The 20861-nt window shown below is 54.9% G+C and overlaps 2 protein-coding genes across 2 annotated transcripts; both read left to right on the top strand.

Annotated features, from left to right (window-relative positions):
* The first annotated feature begins 2016 nt into the window (after positions 1-2016).
* Positions 2017-6200, top strand: Crybb3 (crystallin beta B3). Its single transcript, XM_055606366.1, has 5 exons — positions 2017-2116; positions 2458-2576; positions 3631-3763; positions 4512-4654; positions 6014-6200. The coding sequence occupies exons 1-5, from the start codon at positions 2042-2044 to the stop codon at positions 6177-6179; spliced, it is 636 nt and encodes a 211-aa protein (XP_055462341.1). The 5' UTR covers positions 2017-2041; the 3' UTR covers positions 6180-6200.
* Positions 6201-13334: 7134 nt separating this feature from the next.
* Crybb2 (crystallin beta B2) lies at positions 13335-20552 on the top strand. The gene is made up of 5 exons (XM_055606368.1): positions 13335-13388; positions 15877-15995; positions 17603-17735; positions 18658-18800; positions 20307-20552. The coding sequence occupies exons 1-5, from the start codon at positions 13335-13337 to the stop codon at positions 20473-20475; spliced, it is 618 nt and encodes a 205-aa protein (XP_055462343.1). The 3' UTR covers positions 20476-20552.
* Positions 20553-20861: the final 309 nt, after the last annotated feature.

Raw genomic sequence — 20861 nt, 5'->3', positions numbered from 1 at the left:
CCAGCCTAGAGTAAGTTCTAGGACAGCCAGGGTTATATAGAGAGACCCTGCCTTAGTGGTTGGGGATGGACACAGGAAGGTGGCTGTGGGCCTTGCTCCATGTTCATTGAGGGACGACCCTGTCTCAAAGAAATGAGGCAGAGAGCAGTAGAGCAGACACCAGACTCTTCTTCTGGCCTCTGTGCACACACAGGTCCCCTCAGCTACGGGCAAACCTACCCATACACTACATACTCACACACAAAACCCCAAATCAATTTGTAGACTGGCTGTGAGAACTCAGGGACTCACCTCAGTCATGGATCTGGAATTCAGGGTTCAGGGGTCACTGGCAATACCCCAAGGATCCAGCCATCAGGTCTTCAGCTGACCTGAGGATTTGAGCAAACAGCTGTGATCCTAAGTAACTGGTGTGGCCTCTCTGAATACAGTTTCTTCATCATCTTTAAATTGGCGATCGATTCCTTCCCTAAAGATGTTGGGAACAGGCTAACATAAATGGTGCTGTCATTCATACGTGCCGCCATCACGAGGGTCATGTCTACACTGATGTGACAGCCTCAGGAGGTGGCTGTATGGACTTACAGTGAATTCAGAACATACTTTTGTGGTGATCTGGCTTCAAGTTCCAGTTGCCCGGTACATGGATTCAAGAGTCCCCTGCTTCATGATCGGGATGTCCAGAATTCTGTAGGAAAATGGTATGGAGAAGTCGACAAAGGGGAACTGAGGGTCACTGGAGGGATTTGTACCCCCTGCCCCATGTCTAGTCTGTCGGGCATTCCCACAAAGCCAGCAAAGGCCATCGGCCCCCAGGAAGTCATCAGAGTTGCGCCGGAGGTGGCTGGCCTTGGGGGCCTCCCCAGTCTTACCATTCTGGTGAAATGGCCTGGACAGGATTGGGTGGACAGGGTGCTATCTCAGCAGGCCACAATGTGCTGGGCCAACAGAACATGCCCATAAATAGGCCAGCCTTGGAGGCAGGCCAGTCTGGGGACAGCTGGTCTGGAAGCAGGTTTGTACTGGACTGGGTGAGGCAGGGGGAAGTGCAGCCTCAGGTCTCTGTGGGTATGCATGGCTGGTGCCCGGCTCGCTTGAGAGTAGGGGCTGACTGACCTCCAGGATCCAAGACTGCCTGGAGGCCCAGCCACTGAGGGAGCTGAAGACCTGCAGTGTTTGTTGGTTGGAGCAAAAGGCCGGGTCCCAACTGTGTGTGGGGGCTGGGACCAAAGGCTGGCTGGCTCTGAGAAAGGAAAGGGACCCTCTAGGCATGAAGGGGGGGGGGCCAAGACCCATGTACTGCAGATGCTGGGCATGGCGGCTCTCACGCCACTGTGCCAGGACAGGCCATGGTGGAGACAAGGGTTGGGGACAGGTTTGTGAAAGATATGTGTATGTGTGCGCACACCCATACGCCCACGCTAGTGAGAAGAGGTCTGCAGAGGCTGGGTCCTGTGTCTCTGCTCCCTGAGGCTAAGAGAGCCTGCCAGGGTCCACAATGCATCAGCCTAGAACACAGCCAGCACTGAATTAAGTGTGTGGAGTGAACAGTGAGCTGCGGGGCCTGGGATGGTTTCCAAAGACCTGACCCGTTTCCTAGCGGCATGGTCTGTCTTGCGTTTCTCCTGCCTTCTGTGGCCTGCTGTTCACTCTGGCTGTGGTGTCCAGTACTAGGCACTGAGGGCACAGAGAGCCCACAGAGATGCCCATCCCTGTGCAGGGAGCATTTTGGTGTGTGAATGTGTGTGTGTTTGGGGGGGGGGGGTAAGGGTACCGATCCAGTACAAGTCCTTTCTCCCTGTGGCCTCAGTGAGGTGTTCTTGCTTTTCTGGGTCTCTGGGACTCTCCAGTCCCACGGCCTGGCCCACATGTGTGGTCCCACGCACGTGCCAGGGGATGTTTGCTGAATGACTGACTACAGAGCCAGGGGCAGCGAGGGCCTCACTACTGTTTGGTTCCAGTGACGTCAGCACCCGATCCTGCTGGGTGGAGCTGGTGACTTGGTTCTCCTCCAGTCTAAGGCAGAAGTGTCCCCAGAGAGATGGCAGAGCAGCACAGCGCGCCCGAGCAGGCTGCAGCCGGCAAGAGCCATGGAGGCCTTGGGGGCAGCTACAAGGTACCTGAGGCTTGATGGGACCTAGAGCCCAGAGCTGAGGGCAGTGACTCACTCACTGGGGCGCAGAGGCACCGGGCTTCGGGGGATGAGGCTTCAAGCTCTGCCTTTCCTGTGTGGCCACACTAGAGTTTCCCTGGGGCTGAAGTGATGCCCCGCTGTCCTCAACCCCAGAATGGTCGTGAGGATGGCATCTCTGGGGCTGCCACATAGAGCATTGTTGCAATTGCTCGCTGTGACCACCAGGGGTCAGTGCAGACCCGCGTGTCCTCTCTGCTGGTTTGAGGGAGGGCGCCGACCTTTGGAGCCCCGCGGAGGCCCAGGCTCTGACCTTGTTCTTCCAGGTGATAGTGTATGAGCTGGAGAATTTCCAGGGCAAGCGGTGTGAGCTCTCAGCCGAGTGTCCCAACCTCACCGACAGCCTGCTGGAGAAGGTGGGCTCCATCCAAGTGGAGTCTGGACCGTGAGTACCTGGGCGGCGCCCACCGCCCCAGCCTCCTGCAATCTGAGGCCCCGATCCAGCCTTTCTGTGCCTCAGTTTCCCCATCCGTAAGACAATAGACTCTTGGCTTCAGATTCCCGTGGCATAATGGCAGAAAGAGGAAGGAGGCCAGCTGATGCCCGCTTCAGAGGTGAAGCACCAAGTTAGCTGTATATAGTTTCATAAACAGGGGCCGAAGAGGGAGCTCAGCAGTTAAGAGCACTTACGGTGGTTGCAGAGGACCTGGCTTCAATTCCCAGCACCTGTGTGACACTCACAGCTGTCTGTAACGCACCTCTTCTCATCCCCGAGGGCACCGGGCACCAGTTCTATCACAGATCCTCATCCTGGGAGAGCCTCTCCCCTTCCTATCGCTGGCTGGCATAGCAGAGGGAACTGAGGCCAGAAAAACTGGGAGTCTGGAGCCTGCCCTCGAGGCAGCGGGCTTTGTGCTGTGCGCTGAGCTCTGGCCTTCAGATTGAGGCCACATTCTGGGACTTTCTGTCTGTGGTGGCAGGCAGCATGTCGGCCAGCTGTGTGTGGGAAATGAGGGGGATGGTACCTATGAGGGAGGAGAGGGGCCAGGCAGGAGCCTACGAGCGATGCACCAAGTGCTTGCAGTACCGATGGTGGCCAGAAGAGGCCACTAGATCCCCTAGACTGCAGCTCTGATGGTCATGAGCTGCTGTGTGTGTGCTGGGACTTGAACCCTGGTCACCTGTAATGTCAGCCAGTGCTCTTAACCACTGAGCTAACACTCCAGCCCCTCACCCATGGGTCTTTTGTTCAGCCTATGGCAGGCGATGTGTGGGATTTTACCAAAAACCCCTCCCAAACATGGCCACACTTGGATTTTCAGTGCATCTTTGATGGCTTTCTGGCCTAGAGCATCAGCCTTAGGGATCCTCCATCTGCAGGCACGGGGTCTGCACCGGCTCAGGGACAGGGAAGGTGTGAGGTCGAGGTGTATGCTTTCCCCTGCACTCGGATGCCTGCTCAGCGACTCCAGAGGTGACCCCGTTCCTTCCACCCTCAGGTGGCTGGCATTCGAGCGCAGGGCCTTCCGTGGGGAGCAGTTTGTCCTGGAAAAGGGGGACTACCCTCGCTGGGATGCCTGGTCCAGCAGCCGGCGTAATGACATTCTCCTGTCCCTCCGGCCTTTGCACATTGTGAGTCAGCGCTATGGCTATCCAACTCTCTCTCTCTCTGTCTCTCTCTGTCTCTCTCTGTGTGTGTGTGTGTGTGTGTGTGTGTGTGTGTGTGTGTGTGTACTTACACATGCACTCTCATGCCGCTTTGGCCACTGGGATCCCACCTGGACAGGCCTCAGATTCTTAACAATGGTTTGGGGCAAGAAGAAGCTGGGTCCTGAGTGGCCATTGGGTAGGGACATCAGGGTCCTTGTCCTGACCCTGGACCCCTTTGTAGTAACCCGATTAACCTGAGAGGCCCCATAGTCCAGGCTCAGATCAACACTGTTCAAGGAAGCAAAGAATTCCAAAACCCAGGAAATCACTTCAAGACAGTCCATAAGCTTCCCTGGCACTTCCTGAAAGGGTCGTAATCCAGGAGGGTACCAAATCCCCTCTCCATCAACACAGAAGCTGCCCCAGCCCTTCCTCCCACTGTCTGAGCGGAGCTGGTTTTAGACCACAGCGGAAGGGAAAGCAGGAAGATAGCGCCAGAGTCCACATAGAAGGAGGAGGCTGGAGCATGAGGCTTTGTGGTCCCCTCTGAGCCTCGATTTCCCTTTCTGATGGTGATGACTGGTGGAAAGAGATCTGTCCAGCCCTCTTCCTCTGTCTTGCTCAGCTCTGGGGTGTCTCTTGAGTCCCTCTCTCTTTTCAGGGAGTTGGGGGCACCCGATTCTTCCTGTTCCTGGGGTGGGTCCCACTCACCCTTGACCTCTGCCCCCAGGATGGCCCAGACCACAAGCTGCACCTGTTTGAGAACCCAGCCTTCAGTGGACGCAAGATGGAGATCGTGGATGATGATGTGCCCAGCCTGTGGGCCCATGGTTTCCAGGACCGTGTGGCCAGCATCCGAGTCATCAACGGAACGTAAGGGAAAACCTCAGCTCCCTCTGCCCTCACTCTGTGCTCTGGTGGCTGCTCCTCCAGCGCCAGGGATTACCACGGCCTCCGGCTCCACACAGGCATGACTCAGTCAGTGCTCTGAACCCAACCTCACTTGGCCTCCGTTAGGTGGAGGGCGCAGTGGGGCCAGCCCATGGTCCTAACACCCGGGAGGCTAGGCCAGTGGAGGAAGAGTTTGAAATTGGCCTGGCTCCACAGTCAGGTCTTGCCTCAAAAATCCAAGAGCTGCAGCAAGGGCATGGTGGCGGATGCCCTCAAGCTGAGCACCTGGGAGGCAGAGGCAGGCGGGTCTCTTTGAGTTCAAGTACAGCCTGGTCTACAGCGTGAATTCCAGAACAGCCAGGGCTACACTGAGAAACCCTGCCTTTCTTTAAAAACAAAATAAAGCAAAACGACCAAAGTTCAAGAGTTGGGCTCTAGCCCCAGCACTGTGCACACCTTCATAATCTCTCTCTCTCTCTCTCTCTCTCTCCCTGCTCTTTGCCCTCCTTTCTCCATTCTTACGCTCTCTTTTCCTCTTTTCCTCCCCCCCCCCCATGAGACTGCTTTAGCACCTGCCTCTTGCCCCACTGAGGTTTCTAGGTAGCCTAGACTCCTAGGCAGTTTTGCTCAACTTCAGTCAAGTGAATAGCTCCCACATGGTCTACACCCAGGTTTCTGTGGCCTCCTGACTCCCCAGCCTGGAGGCCTGGCTTCCCAGGGTGACCTTGATCTCATAGTCTCTGTTATTATTGAGGTCTAGAGTGAGTATAGCTGTGAGCCTCTTGCTATTTCTGCTAACAAAACCTCAGGGTCGACCTGCTTTTCTTCTCCATAGTGGGTTGGAAGCTGGGTTTGAGCCTGGGAAGACAACACTGAGAGTTCTCAGTGCCGTTTCCCCGAGTGTCAGGGATGGGTGTCCTGTGGTCAGTCAGAGCTGGGTAGCTCCTTTCTCAGGTGTGTCGGTCTGATGGTGAGTGTGACGGGCACACCGGGGGAAGGGGTCTCTGAGAGCCCCAGGGGTATGTGTGACCTCCCGAGGAGACAAAGGGTCAGGTAAGGAAGGACGTTTCACCGAAGAAATGTCAGGGGGAAAGGTTCAGACTCAGCCAGACGGAGGGATGAAGGGCTGGAGAGTGGACCGAGAGGGAGAGGTGGGGCAAGGGACACTCTGATGAAGGGAGGTGGTTAGATTCATCTCAGGGGCACTGGGGAGCCAAGGGGGACTCGAGACAGGCAGAGAACCTAGCACATTCGGGCTTTAAAGAGCTTTGAAGGGCTGAGCCTGGTCACAGGAGGGCGGCGGAAGGAGCACACCTCACCCCACTCTGTTATTCTCTGCAGGTGGGTGGGCTACGAGTTCCCCGGCTACCGTGGGCGCCAGTACGTGTTCGAGCGGGGAGAGTTCCGCCACTGGAACGAGTGGGATGCCAACCAGCCCCAGCTGCAGTCCGTGCGCCGCATCCGAGACCAAAAGTGGCACAAGCGTGGCTGCTTCCTGAGCAGCTGAGGACGCGGTTCCCAGGGGCCGACGCCTGTGTGCCCTCCCCAACCTGATCAATAAAGCCCACCAGCCTCGCCGCTCTGTCTGAGTCACTTCCTGTGGTGGTGGGCATGTCAGGGGCCAAAACCCACAAGGAGATGAGGAGGGATGTGTCTCTGCCCTAATCCAGACCTAGCCGCTGGGGCCACGCCCCTCTGCCACAAGCTTACTTCTGCCACCAGGGCCTGCATCTGGATAGTTGTCCATCTGCTCATCTGTCCATTCATCCATTTGCCTACCCGTGTCATCCATATCATCACACATCCATCCATCCACCCATCCATCTCCATCCATTCATTCACCTATCCATCCACCCGTCCTTCCACCAATCCACCTATCTACCCATTTATCCACCCGTATGATTACCCACCTGTCCATCCACCCACCCGTCCGTCTGTCTATTCATCCATTCATTCGTCCATCCATCCATCCACTCAGCCAGCCAGCCACCAATTTATTTATCTACCTATCTGTCCATCCACCCACCCACTTATTTACTCATCCACGTACCCACCCACACACCCAGTCTATTCATACATCCATCTATTCACCCATCTGTCTACCCACTCCCTCATCCATTCATTTATCTGTCCTTCCATCCATCCTCCTGTCTATCTGCCCACCCATTCATATATCTGTTATCCACCCATTCTTCCTTCTTTTCTTCTATATTTTCTTTCCATCAACTTATATATCCTCAATACCACCCATCTATCTTTCCATCCATCCATCCATCCATCCATCCATCCGTCCGTCCATCCATCCATCATCCATCATCCATCCAACCATTAGCCATCTATCCTCCTTCCATTCATCAGTTCACCCATCCTTCCTTTCTCCCACCCATCATTCATTTCTCCTGCATTCTCCAGTCAACCCCATTGCCATTCATTTACGTGACAAGTGGCCTGCCCTGTTGGAGGCCCAGTGAAGCAAGCTACTAAGAGAGCAGGACTGCTGTAGTTAAAGCCGTTCTCATTTGCAGAGAAACAGAGGTGCAGAGAGCTGCCATGCACTGCCCTTGGTGGCACAGCTTTCAAGGGGGAGGACCAGGTTGCTGGGCTGCTCCAAAGCCCCCCGTCTCCATGCAGGGGTTGCCGATGCTGTGCTGACCCTCACTGTACCCCCAAGGCAGCTGTGACTGCGCTCCCTGGGCAGCGAGCATTCCTGGAGCCCCAGACCTCTCTACAGTTGGCCAGCTGCCTTCGGCGTCTCTTGCTGAGGAGCTTGTCAGTAAACCTCACCCAAGCTGGTGCTTGATCAGCCCAGGGTCCCCACCCCTCAGGAAGAATCCCCTCATCACTTTGGCAAATTCTGGCACCCAGGCAATTTCTCTCACAGTTTTGAACAAGTACTTCTGCCTAGGGTAGGAAGAGACCAACATACCTTCCCTCAATAATAACGTCCAAGCCAGATGCTGTGTCCATTGAAAACGGAAACCTCGGTCTGCCTCGCTTCACCCTGCCCGAGCTTTGTCAAAGCCTTTAGCTATTGCAACATTGTAGCGTGTCAGTCTTTATATTACAGTTAAAGGAAAGCCGTCTGCCTTTCTCTTCACCCTGCCCAAGCTTTGTCAAAGCCCTATGCTATCGCAACATTGTATCACGCCATTCTTTACACCATAGTTAAAGGAAGGCAGACTTAACTGATTTATTCTGAAAAATTGTATGCGGGTGGGTTATAGTTGATTTTATTACAAGAGACCAAGGGGTGTGACAAATAACAGCCACAGACACCTGTCCCTTTGGGTAGATTTGAAAATTCCTCCCAGTTGGATGATCTAAGAGGAGATTTGATTCCCCACTGCTTTTCATCTAAAGACTACATTGTGTTTGTCTGAAAGGGACACCAAGGCCTGGGGTCTTCATAGCCACTGAAGGTGAGGCATTTCTTCTGGACATTGGCCAAGCTGGCTGCAATGACAGGTGCCCTTGATCCTCCCTTGTACCATTGTCCTGGTCAGCAGAAGCCTGGCTACACATCAGGCTTGAGGGCTTGTGGAGCTATCAGCCACGAGCTGTACCCAGACTGGGGAGAAAATGTCACTCCGTTCCCACAGAGTCCTCAAGTAGGCTCTGTGAAAAGGAATGGATGACATCTACCAAACACAACGGCTCAGGCTGCTGGGTGACCCTGTCCCAGCAAGTCCTCCTCTGAATGGTAAACAAGGAAACATCTAAGGCTGAGAAGACACTGTTTGGCCCAAGTGGGACAGCAATGAATGTCTTTGGGGCTGAGTCCACCAAGTGCTTTCTGTGATGGCTTCCAGGCTGGCTCCTCTGAGAAGGGCCTGACACAGCTCTCTAACAGCCAGGCCCTAGCCTTACCCCACCCTGGTTTGAAGAAGGAAATGGTGACTGTGGGGGAGACGCAAGGAGGGCTGTGGCCCCAGCCGAGGCTTCTGAGATGTTTTCTACCCGTGATCCCTTTCACCTGAGAACTTTGTGTGATGGATGAAGGCGGGACTACAGGTACATAAAACAGTCAAACATTTCCCTGATAATGAATCATAAAGAAATTTAAGACAATGATTCCTATGCATGTAGATTTGTGATTTGCTGTAAATAAAAGCAACTTCACACGCTCGGGAGATGATGTGTTTGTCTGTCTTTACATGGATGTCCCAGTTTGCTTTTCTGTTGCTGTGATAAAAATGCTCTAACTTAGGAAAGAAGAGCGTTTGTTTCATGTCATACTTCCAGGCCACAGTCCGTCACTGAGTAGGTCAGGGACTCAAAGCAGAACTCCCCTGTGGAGGAATAGTGCTTGCAGGATTGCTCTCTGACTCTCTCGGCTACCTTTCTTAAACAGCTCATGCCCACCTGCCGGATGGCACCTCCACAGCGGGCTGCGTTCTCCTACGTTAGTAGTCAAGACAGTGTCCCACATACATGGCCACGGGCCAGCCTGAAGGGCCAGCTTCAGCTTCAACTGAAGCTCCCTCTCCTCAGGTGACTCTGGAACAGTGGTCCTCACCCCTCCCAATGCCGTGAACCTTTAATGCAGTTCCTCATGTTGTGGCGACCCCCAAGCCACACAATTATTTTCGTTGCTACTTCGTAAGTGTAATTTTGCTACTGCTATGAGTCATAATGTAAATATTTTTGGAGAGAGAGGCTCGCTAAAGGGGTCATGGCGCACAGTCTGAGAACTGCTGCTGTAGCACATGTGGGATAAACGATAAAGAGTCACCAGGACAATGGGCAACCCACCAGTAGCCACACAACAAAGGAGACGGGACTACCCCTCCTCTAGCAGCCAGCAAATCCTAGAGCTCCTCATCGAAGGGAGGCCCTTTGAATATTCCTCCCCTGACCAGGGCATGTCGACTGGCTTGACCCTGTAGCCACAGCTGCTGTGAGTTCATGCACTGAACAGCCACGTCATGTCCACAAGACAGCATTTTACGGCTCTTTTCCCTGAGCCCAGACTCTCACATTCCCCTCCTCCCTCCTCCCTCCTCCCTCCTCCCTTCTCCCTGATGTTTCCTGAGCCTTGGCTGGGGATAGATACAGATGTCCCATTTAGGGCTGAGCACTCAGTGACTTTTCCTAGCATACTGACCAGTTACAAGTCCCTGTATTGACTTCTGCTCACCACAGGAAGAAGCTTCTTTGACTGAGGCTGAGAGCTCAGGCCTATGGGTATAAATGTGAATATTCGGGCAGTTTGACTGCAGCCATTTAGCAAAACAATAGTAGTAAGAGCTCCTTTTGGGGCCTAGGACCCTCCCAGCCAGGCTTACAGTACTGGATATGAACCTTCCCCTGTGGAGCAGACCTTGACTTCTTTTGGAGAGCTGCTGGTGACCCCATGGCAGCCGTGCCACAATTGCACGTGTGGGCCCTGACAGATTGTGTCGTGGTATGAAGGGTTTACCAACAGGTCAGGTCATGGATCACTTTTCCCTGCATGGGACCTTTACCACCAGCAGGGATGGAGTTTCTCAACGAGGCTCAACTTTATTTCTCTATTGCAACCAAAATGAATACATCTTAAAAGACAGAGTCTTATGTGACCCAGGCTGGCCTCAGACTTGTTACGTAGCTGAGGATGACCTTGAACTTCTGATCCTTTTGTGGTTACCGGTACACATTACTACTGTATGGTGCCACAGATCCAGCTCAGGGCTCATGCTAGGCACACACTCTACCAACCGAGCCCAGCCCCATCACCATCCACACGTACAGAGGACTGCCTTGTTGATTCCCACAATGGCTGCACCTTTAAATGAGTGCCTGCTGCTTTCAAGCCATCCGCTTTGCAATGCTTGGTCTGTGTCAGGCTCCGGGCTCCGGAAGCTGAAAGCAAGCTGGGCAGAAGGCACCTCTGCCCTCACGATGGTCTACACATGTGGAAATACGTGAGCAATAGAGTTTGGGGACAAGTGAGAGACAGCATGGGAAGAGGACTGAGGAACATGAGTGTGTGTGTGTGTTTGTGGTGCATGTATGCATACTATGTACTGTGTGTGAGAGGTGCATGTGTGTGTATGCGTACATGTGTGTATATACGATGTGGTTTACATGTGTAGATGTATGTATGTGTGTGTGTGTGCATGTGTTTGTTGACTGTTGAGATCGTGGAAAAAGGATGAGAGAGGGAATCCGCTATCTTGGCTTCAGCACCATACCCTCTGTCTTGCTGGACCTTGGATTCAAGGTCAAGACAGAGCCTGGGCTGCAGGAAGACACGAACTCTAGAGGGACATAAGCCCCGGGCCGTGATTGGCCAGCAGCAGAGTTCTGAGAGACTTCTCTTACACTGGGAACAGGTTCCTAGGCACACCCCACTGAAGGACAGCGGGTGTGGGCAGCCAGCTTTCCGAGGAAGCTTCCTCTCCTCAGCCAGCTTCCTAGCCCCCTGCGGACCTTGTCCACACTCACCTCACGTACACTTGAATTGTTAATCTGGCTTCTGGTATTGTTTTGTTTTGTTGTTTGTGTTGAATGAAACACTTCAGATCTTTTTCCAATCCAACTCCTTACCGTGGAGTGTGATTGCATGGCTCAGACAGGGCCAGAGAGGATGATGACACCGACCCCAGAGCTGGAACCAGTGGATGGCTGGATGATGCCTGGCTGGCTGGCTGCATAGACAGACCAACAGATGAATGGATGGGTAGAAGGATGGATAGATAGGGGATGTATAATTATAGGTAAATCTATGGACGGATGGATGTGTGGACAGACAGACAGATGGGGGATGTTTGGGTGAGTGAATAGAGATGTAGGTTGATCGGTGAACTGGGGAGGAATAGTCAGGTGGCTGGCTGAGTGACGGACATACAGCTGTGTGGGGTTTCTTAGCTAGGGTCTCTATTTCTGTAACTAAGCGCAATGACAAAAAAGCAGCTTGGGGAGGAAAGGGTTCATTCAGCTCACACTTCCACATCACTGTTCATCATGGGAGGAAGTCAGGACAGGAACTCAAGCAGGGCAGGAACCTGGAGGCAGGAGCTGATGCAGAGGCCATGGAGGGCGCTGCCCATTGGCTTGCTCCCCATGGTGTGCTCAGCCTGCTTTTTATAGAACCAGGACCACCAGCCCAGGGCTGGCACCATCCACCATGGGCTGGACCTTCCCAATTGGTCACTAATTAAGAAAATGCCTTACAGCTGGATCTTACGGAGGCATTTTCTCAGTTAAGGTTCCCTCCTTTCATATAACTCTAGCTTGTGCCAAGTTGACATAAAACTTGCCCAGTCAGTAGATGATGGGTGGATGGATGGGGGGAGGATTGGCATGGGAGTGTGTGGGTGAGTGGATGAATGAAGAGTTAGCCTCTTCCTAAAGCCTCCCCGCTTCTGCTTGCTTTTCCCCAGGGACACTGAGAAGGCTTCTGTCTGTTGTGCCCCAGGCCTGGTGACTGCACCCGTGAACCTGGTATGGCCCCGTCCTGGCAGTGGGATGGCTGATGCGTGCAAAGTGGGCATCTCCTTGCCCGGCCGCCTGACACACTGGCGCAGCTGAATCTGAAAGCTAATGACATTATTGTGCACAGACACAATGTCTGTGGGCATTTGCTGACCCGGGCTTTGGGGAAGGCTTAGCCTGCATTCTCACCCTGCTTTCCACAGGGATGCAGCGGTCACCCATCTTGGCACCAGCTCCCCTGGGGAAGGTATAAATACTACCTCCCACCAGCCGGGCTTCACAGCACTCTCGGGGGCTGGCGACCTGGTAAGAAGGCTTCTGCTGCTTGCTCTGCCCTGCGCTCTCCTTTCCCCCTTGTTGGAAAGCATGGGGCAGTGACTTCAGCACTTGGCCTTAGTTTTCCCTTCTGTTAAGTGGGGAGAGGGGCCACCAAAGGCCCTCTGCTGGGGCTCAGAGGAGGACAGGGCTCCTCATTAATGTAGTAACCACCTTCTCAGGCCCGCTTTTCTACTGGAGGCTGGAAAGGAAGCTGCGTCTGGCTTGTGACCCACGGGCTGCCCTACCTTGACCGTGTCTAGCTTGCTGAGCCAACTCTCTTATGTCTAGTCATTGCTGCTCTGCTGGACCAACCTTGGGGGAAACTTGTGGGCTGGACTAGGCTGCACCTTCTCCTGAGTGCTATGATTTCAGTCCCCTAGAAATGGCCCTAATAATGCCACCCTGGCTGGCCCTTCCTGGGTGTGGAACATGTACGTTCCAGGGTCCTGTCAGATTCACCCGGTTGTATGGAGTCTTGGTTCACAGAGAGGGTGAGGCGCCTCTACTGCTTTCCTGGTGTACAGAGCAGGAAACTGAGGCATGGGGGGGTGGTTTTTCAGCTGCTGGATGGCAGATCAAGCACTTGGACTGGTCCAACTGAGTTAACACCTAAAGGTAGAGGATTTGATGAGCTGGGGGTGGATGCAGGAAGGACTTTCAGTATGACCCCCAGCGCAGGAGCCCAGCCATGGGGGAGAGAAACCATGGGAGAAGGCAGGAATCTTCCATCTAGACCTGGGCTGGATTAATAGTGAAGGTGAGGACAGAGGCCGGATGGCTGCTTCCAGAAAAATCTGAAGCCAGGCAAAAGCAAAGAGGGCTGAGGGCTGCACCGGAGTTGGCCCAGAAGTCCTACGGCAAGGCCCGGCAAGGTCCTCACGCCGCTTCTTCATTTCTTTTAGGTCACCTCGACACCAGAGAGTCCACCATGGCCTCAGACCACCAGATGCAGGCGGGCAAGCCCCAACCCCTCGACCCTAAGGTGGGTACCTGCTGGGGGGAGGGGCAGGCTCTGTCCCCTCTGCAAAGTCAACTTCCTCCTTCCTGGTGCCCTTCCTCTACCCTGTTCCTCAGGGACTCAGTCTCCCCCAGCTGCACACCTGGGCTAATTCCCCATGCCCCTCCCCACCCAGATGTCCAACGTCACCTTCAGATTTTAAAGAGTTATATTTCTCTGCTTCTCTGTCATCCCTCATGCCACTGCCCATGCCCCCCCCCCCACCAAGAGTGGGCCAGAGACTCAGTGGCAGTTAGAGAGGATTCCAGCCTCACTCCTGCTGTGTGACCCAGGCTAGTGGCTTGACTTCTCTGAACATCAGCCTTATGCGATGGGGAGCTTCAGTTACACACAGAACAACCGTGCAGTTCTGGAACCTGGCTCAGCCTCCCCCTGGGGAGGCACAGGCTGTCCCCCTCACCCTCATGCCTTTCAGGCTCTCTGCTTTTGCTTTCTGACTCTCCCCACGTCTGTGGGGGTGGAGCTTATTCCCACCTCAGAACTGGTCACACCCAGGCTGGCCCATTCCATCCCCATGAGCTTCACTTTCACTGGGTGACAAGTCAGCAAGCAGGTGAACTGTAGCCTCGAAGAGTGACAGGCAGGAAACAGGAAGTAGGTTAAGGGGCCCTTAGGGCTGGGGTACACGGCAAATGCTGTGTCAGCTTAGAACTTTGTGTGGACCAGCCTGAGGAGGTGACTGGGGTCAAGGGAGGGAGCAAGCATGTGAAAACAGGCAGGGAATGGAGCAGTGGGAACAGCATGGGCAAAGGCCCCGAGGCTGCCAACGAGTTGGGTGAGTTTGAAGAAAAATTTGGTGGCTGGCTGCAGAGCACTGCTCTTCAGTACTGTGACGTCTCACACATACTGTGATGTCATAAATATACTGTGCCATCACATACATATGCAGTGATGTCACATCTGCTTTATGATGTGCACGCGCGCGCGCGCGCGCGCACACACACACACACACACACACACACACACACACACACACACTATGAATCACATACATAATTAAAATCTTTCAATAGTTGCAGTGGAAATCCTAAGAAGAAGCAAGCTGAGAACGTCTGTCTTCTCCTTGGTTAAGCAGGTCCCTGCCGCCCTGGCTGTCTTCAGATCTGTGTTTCCTGCGAGCAGCCCACATTAGAGCTGACTGCTTGTGCAGGGCATCTGGTGGCTTCTGCTCAGCGTAGGAAAGAATCTGGATTCTACAGATAATAACAAGAATTAGTAGCAGTAGCGGTTTCCATGCTGGCAGCAGGGTCCAGCGTTCCAGGGACCCATGCATGGAGAGCTTTTCCAATGCATAGAGACCTTGACCTTTCCCCACTGGCCACTCCCCAGGAAGCCATGATATCCCAGGCCGGGTAATGGCCACTTAGTCCTCTCTTCCACATTCTAGTTCTCCCCAGTGCCCCCTCACCCAGGTACTGCTGCCGAGCAGAGGGCTGGAAAACCTGCTTCCTCCCAGGGCCACACAGGGTAGGGGAACCAGAGCCCATGTTTTCCGCTGCTGTTCCCAGAGGGGTCAGTGACCATGAAGGCTGAACTGAGCCTGTGGAATCTGCCCCTGAGCCCTCCTGGGCACACTCTTTGCTCTCTTTATCCCACTAATCCCTAGCTTGGGAAACAGAAGAGGTGCTTTTTCTAGCAGTGCTGACCTTGCGGACAGAGCGGGGATGGCTGGGAAGGCTCCCTGTTCTCATGGACTCTGTCCATGCTTAGCTCCTGGCAGCAAGGTCTTGAGTGGGTCCCTCCACTCTGCAGGGTCTTGGGATCCTTATTCGGATCCTGCTGGTCCTCTGGTGAGGGAAGAAAGAGGTAAGGGGGTGGCTTTCCTCTAAGATCCAGCTCATGTGGTCGCAGGAAGTTCTGAAGACCTCCGTGGGCAGAGGCTCGAAGGCCCAGGACTGTGTGGGTTTACAGGAGACAAATGAAAACGGGAGGGGGTGTCCGTGGAGGGGGATCTTGCACTCCCTGCTATGGCACCTCCTGGGAGTTAAATGGCATCTGGCATCTGCGGTGCTGCACCCCAGAACCAGTGCCAGGAAACTACCTTTTGTCAGGATCCCAGGATGCTCAGCTTGCATACTGTCTCCAAGTTTAGGCCACATACCCAGCCCTGATCTGTGGCAGGTGCCTGAGTTAAGGTGCTTCTGGGAAGCTGGGGTGTTGCTGAAGGGGAGGTGGCTGCTGGACATGCACAGTGGCCCTGGCTTCGTCTCCAGGACTGCACGAATGTAAAGGAAAGGGCGCCACGTCTCTCAGGACTGAGCAAACACTGACCATAGGGCTGCCGTTCTATCAGCTTCCCTGTCCCTTGCTGGCTCTGCCGACAGGGAAACTGAGGCTCAAGGTCTCAGCCCTCACTCATGCTTTATGCCTGTTCTGACTTGAAGGCCTGCAGTCCTGAGGCTCTCTGAGCCGGCCGCTCACCCCCTGTTCAACTCTTTCCCGTCCTCTCCAGATCATCATCTTTGAGCAGGAAAACTTCCAGGGTCACTCCCATGAGCTCAGCGGGCCCTGCCCCAACCTGAAGGAGACTGGCATGGAGAAGGCAGGCTCCGTCCTGGTGCAGGCTGGACCGTGAGTATCTGGGTGGTCTCACCCGTCAATCAGGGTGTCGAGTTGGGGTCACGTGATCTTCCTGTGCTCCTAGGTTGTGGTGGTGATGGGGGCAGGACTTGGGGGCTGGCAGCCCACAGGGAGTTTGTGCTTTGGAGGCAGAAAGCTGGGTCCAAATCCCAGTTAGGCAACTTGCAGGCTGTGTGGCGTCCGGCCATGGGCTTCCCTCTCTGTAGTTGACACCTTTGCTGTCACACGAGGGCTGCCACAAGCCACACTTCACACCGTCTTTCAGAGCAGTTTGAGGTCCTTAAGCCTCAAAGCCACAGAAAGACACTTTAGAAGCAGACCTTGGCCCCCACCTTAGACTCCTGGGTTTTGAGTTCAAGAATCCACCTCAAGCCAGAACTCCTGGTCCTATTTTTGTCCGGCTGAGTTTGTATCGTCTGCCATTATGCATGGTGGGTTCGTGTGTGCTCCCTAGTCGGTCCTTCTGGTCCTGACAGCCTTGAGCTCTAGGCTATTGGGTGTTGTAAGCAGCGCTGTGACGAACAGCTTTGCTCAGTCCTGCTTGAGTCTGACTGCCGTTCTCAAGAACACGGTGCCTAGAGCAGACTTTCGGGATCTGGTGTAAGTCTTCCTTCAAATGTATGTGGCGGACACCCTTGCCTCTCTCAGCCAGGACTAAGGTCTGAGAGGTCGCCATTGCCACGCCATGGGAGCGTCTCAGTCTCTGCCCTGGAGAGCCCCAGAAAGTTGGCACTTGAGGTTCCCACTTTCTCTTTCCTACCTCTCCTTTCTCCATAAGCCGCACCATCCCAAGGGAGTGCTTTGAGTTAGTCACACCCACAGGGATCGCTCCCTGGAGTCAAACAATCAGCAGCCGGAAACTATCTGGAGGGAAGTCACGTCTGTGCTAAACAAGTGCTCGCCCACCTTCTCGATGCTGTTCCCTAAAACGTGGGATATAATAGCTTGTGTTTGCACAGTACCCGCAAGGCACCTGGTGGCCCAAGCCACCTGCAGGTAATTTAGAGCACACAGGAGGCCGTCGCCATTGTAGAAATGCAACGCCAGCCTCTTTAGATTCCAGCCTGGTTTCTCACCAGTGCTGATCGACCTCTGGATGTCTCTCTACCATGAATCTAGGAGCTTAGAGTATACAGGCAAGTAGAGAGATGATGGGAGAATTGATTCTGGAGCCTGCTGTGGATGAAGCGATGACCTGGGGGACCTCAAGGCCCAGAGCTACGCTCAGTGGCCAGTTGGTGGCGCTTACCTGTCTCCCCTTCAGTGCCTGGCTGAGGTCATCATGCCGGCTGTGGCTTCCGGGCTCAGGTATGCGCACTGTGGATACTGGCTAGCATCACTAGATAGGGTCATGGGGTTCTTGTTCTTTGTTTTCCCAGCATCCTCTTGACCTTATGGTGCCGGTGTATGTACTGTCATCGGTAGCCAAGCCGCCCTTCAGATTTGTCACTTAATTCTCCTGTGTGCTTCAGGCATGAAGGGCAGTGGGGCCTGGGTTCTGGATCACCAAGGTGACGTTGCATGCATCTTCTCTGTCCTGGGGCGCTGCCGCAGGATGCCTGCAGAGGGACTCACTAGCCCTTTCTTGTGTCTTTCAGCTGGGTGGGCTATGAGCAGGCCAATTGCAAGGGTGAACAGTTTGTGTTTGAAAAGGGTGAGTACCCACGCTGGGACTCCTGGACCAGCAGCCGGAGGACAGACTCCCTCAGCTCTCTGAGGCCCATCAAAGTGGTAAGACCCTTTGCATCTTTCTGCCTTCTTCTGCACCAGGGAGCGGGAGGGGCCGGGCCCAGGAGAGTTCTCACCCACATTGTACTGTTAGGATTGGCCAAGGACCACCACTGTGGCATCTGGCCTCCTTGAGCCTCTGCTTGCTCATCTGCAAAATGGAACTTTAGTTCTTACTGGTGGAGCCTCCTTTGTTCCTAGCCCAGCTCCAGAGAATGCCATTTTGGCCCATGTTCCTCAGGTCTCATCTCAGTTTGAAATCATGAGTATTAAAGGAATGCTGAGGCTAGGAGGGAGGGGAAGGTACACTAACCTTTAGCCAAGGCTCAGCCATGTGAGCTAATGGTCTATTTCTGACCCTGATTCTTGCTAACATGTGAACTGTTGAGTAGGGAAAGGACTCAGCGATGCTCAGTTGTGTGCCCAAACCTTCCAAAGCCAGACTCGCACCTCCCAGATCTCTGTAGAAGACTGGAGCTCACCCCAGACACGGGCTCTTGTGTCTGTGTGATTTTTGGGCGAGTCACTTGAGCTCTCTGAGCCTCAGTGTTCTCCTGTGTCCCGTGGTCTAAGGGCTGCTGAAAGGTTGGAATTTTTGAGAAGAGCGTCAGCGGGGCAGTAGGTCTGGAGATGGTGCGAGCATGTGCACCTATGCCTGCTGGGGTCACCAGAAGCCTGCATGCTGTCCAGGCGCAGGCAGGCACTCAGTCATGGCTGCTGTTTATGAAGCAGGAAGCAGAGGTCGGGGAGGGAACTTGGAGTCTCAGATTCAAATGCTCCCTGAGCACAGGAGCTGCGGCTGTCCTTGTGGTGACAGTCCCCAGCCTTTGTCCCACCGTGAGGTGGGCACGTTGGCAGAGGTGGGTGGAGGGTGGGACAGGATGGGCAGGGCATCCCAGGCTTCACCCGAGCCCTCTGTCCACAGGACAGCCAAGAGCACAAGATCATCCTGTACGAGAACCCCAACTTTACTGGAAAGAAGATGGAGGTAGTGGATGATGACGTGCCCAGCTTCCACGCCCACGGCTACCAGGAGAAGGTGTCTTCTGTGCGGGTGCAGAGTGGCACGTGAGTGTGGCCCCAGACCTCCGCTCGGGACCCTGAGCTCACTGTGGGGGGTGGGAGCTCAACTTGTCCCCCACCCACCCTGAGACTGTCAGGTGGGAGTCACCGGCCTGGAGGCTGTGTCCCGCCAAAGTCTCCGGGGCGGGTGGAGGTGAATGGAATGGTCTCAGCTCAAGCGGGGAAGGCCGAGCTCCTGAGCCTGCAAACAGTCTCAAGGAGGGATTCCCGGTTGACACGTGCTCTTGGCCTCTGGCCTGTGGGACTCGCACTGCGAAGCAGGGCACGCCTGCGGTTACGGATCCTCAGGCAGTGTGTGCTGGGGTGGGGCATACAGTCAGCATTCTATGTCCATAGCTCTGCTGGCTGAGCTTAAAGCAGCCGGGGATGGAACATTCTGGAAACGCATGCATGCGTACATACATGCATACATATGTACACAGGCGCACACACATTCACGTGCACACACGTGCACCCACACTAAACACACACGTGCTTTTCTCTTACTGTCCTGAGCAGATAATGACTGTCTTCCCAGCAGTGTGATGGCGATAGGGTAGGGATAAGGAGTCACTGAGAGGGCTTTGTGGCTAAGAACACTTACGGGATAAGCGCAAGGATTCGAGTTCAAATCCCCAGCACCCTTGTGAAAGGTCAGGTGTCGCTGAACATGCACACCCATCACCCCGTCTCCGTGGAGGGCGGAAGCAGGAGGATGGCTGTGACTTGCTGGACACCAGCTTAGCTTCAGATTCAGCGAGAGGCCCTGTATAAAGTGACCAGGCAGGACACGAAATGTGCTTCTGTGGCCTCTGAGTGTGGACAGGTGTGGACAGGACGGTCTCTGGCGCCTGCCTTGTGCAGTCAGCACTCCAGGGGGACAACCGTCGATTGTTTAAGGGTCCATACAGACCTAAGAGGCTCCCCCAGACTCCTGAGCTGAGACCCAAAGGCAGAGTTACAACTGCAGGGCGAGAGGGCCTGGAAGGCATCCACAGACACCTAGCTGTGGCAGCAGCCCTGTGCTGAGAGGAGGCCCCTGAGGCTCCTGTTCTCAGTGGCTGGGCGTGGCCGGGACGGCATAGGACGGCAGGGCGGCAGGGCGGGGGTGGAGGTGTCGGGAGTCCTCTGGGCAGGTGCCTCAGCCAGGGCTGGAGAAGGTTGGCATTGTCCTCAAGGGCTGGAGAGTTAGTGGCACCCTGCCTGGTGAAGGCTCTGGATGTGGGTGGGTGGTAGAGGGTACCCACTGTCTCCCCCTCTCCTTGAGCCACGCTGCCAGGCTCAGGCTGGGATGAGGATATCCTGAGGAGGCCCAGGAGCCCCCATGATTCTAAGCTTTTGGGTTGGGAGGTAGTGAGCTCCCCAGCAGGAGGGGCAAGCAAGCAGAGTCCGGTGTTAGCGAGTGGGGTGGGAGGGGGTGTCCTGGACTTCCCTGCTCCTCCCGGTGTTGGGACCCCCTTCACTTCTCTCTTCATCTCATCATGTCTCTCCCACCCCCACCTCCACCTGCAGATGGGTCGGGTACCAGTACCCTGGCTACCGTGGGCTGCAGTACCTGCTGGAGAAGGGGGACTACAAGGACAGCAGCGACTTCGGGGCCCCTCACCCCCAGGTGCAGTCTGTGCGCCGCATCCGTGACATGCAGTGGCACCAGCGAGGCGCCTTCCACTCCTCCAGCTAGAGCCCCGGCCTTCCTCTCCCCAGGGGCCAGGCCCACCACCCCGGGGGCCTCCTGACACTCAGAGTGAATAAAGTGTAGATTGCAACTTGTTTGCCATGCGTCTTTTATTCCTGTGTGCCTGGGACACAAGCGTATGCCCTGAGCGTCTGTTTGGTTTACCTTTGGTGGCTGACCTTCTGGGACTCACACAGCGTGTGGGCGAGTGGCAGGTGCCCGGTGCACCTCCTGCCGCCTTCGCTGCTCTGTCATTTCTGCAGAGTGAACACTGTGGCTCTCTGGGTTGTTCCGAGCCTGCCCGAGGCTCCACAGCCTTTCAAAAGACCCAGCCGCGTTGTCTGCGTGTGCTCGGCTTCACTGCCCCCTGCTCTGTCCTGGGGTTGGTTTGG

The sequence above is a fragment of the Psammomys obesus genome, unplaced genomic scaffold, assembly GCF_907164565.1.
Source record: "Psammomys obesus unplaced genomic scaffold, mPsaObe1.curated_primary_1811, whole genome shotgun sequence".
Taxonomy (NCBI): domain Eukaryota; kingdom Metazoa; phylum Chordata; class Mammalia; order Rodentia; family Muridae; genus Psammomys; species Psammomys obesus.
Note: the sequence above shows the minus strand (reverse complement) of the source record. Positions and strands in the feature narration are given on the sequence as shown.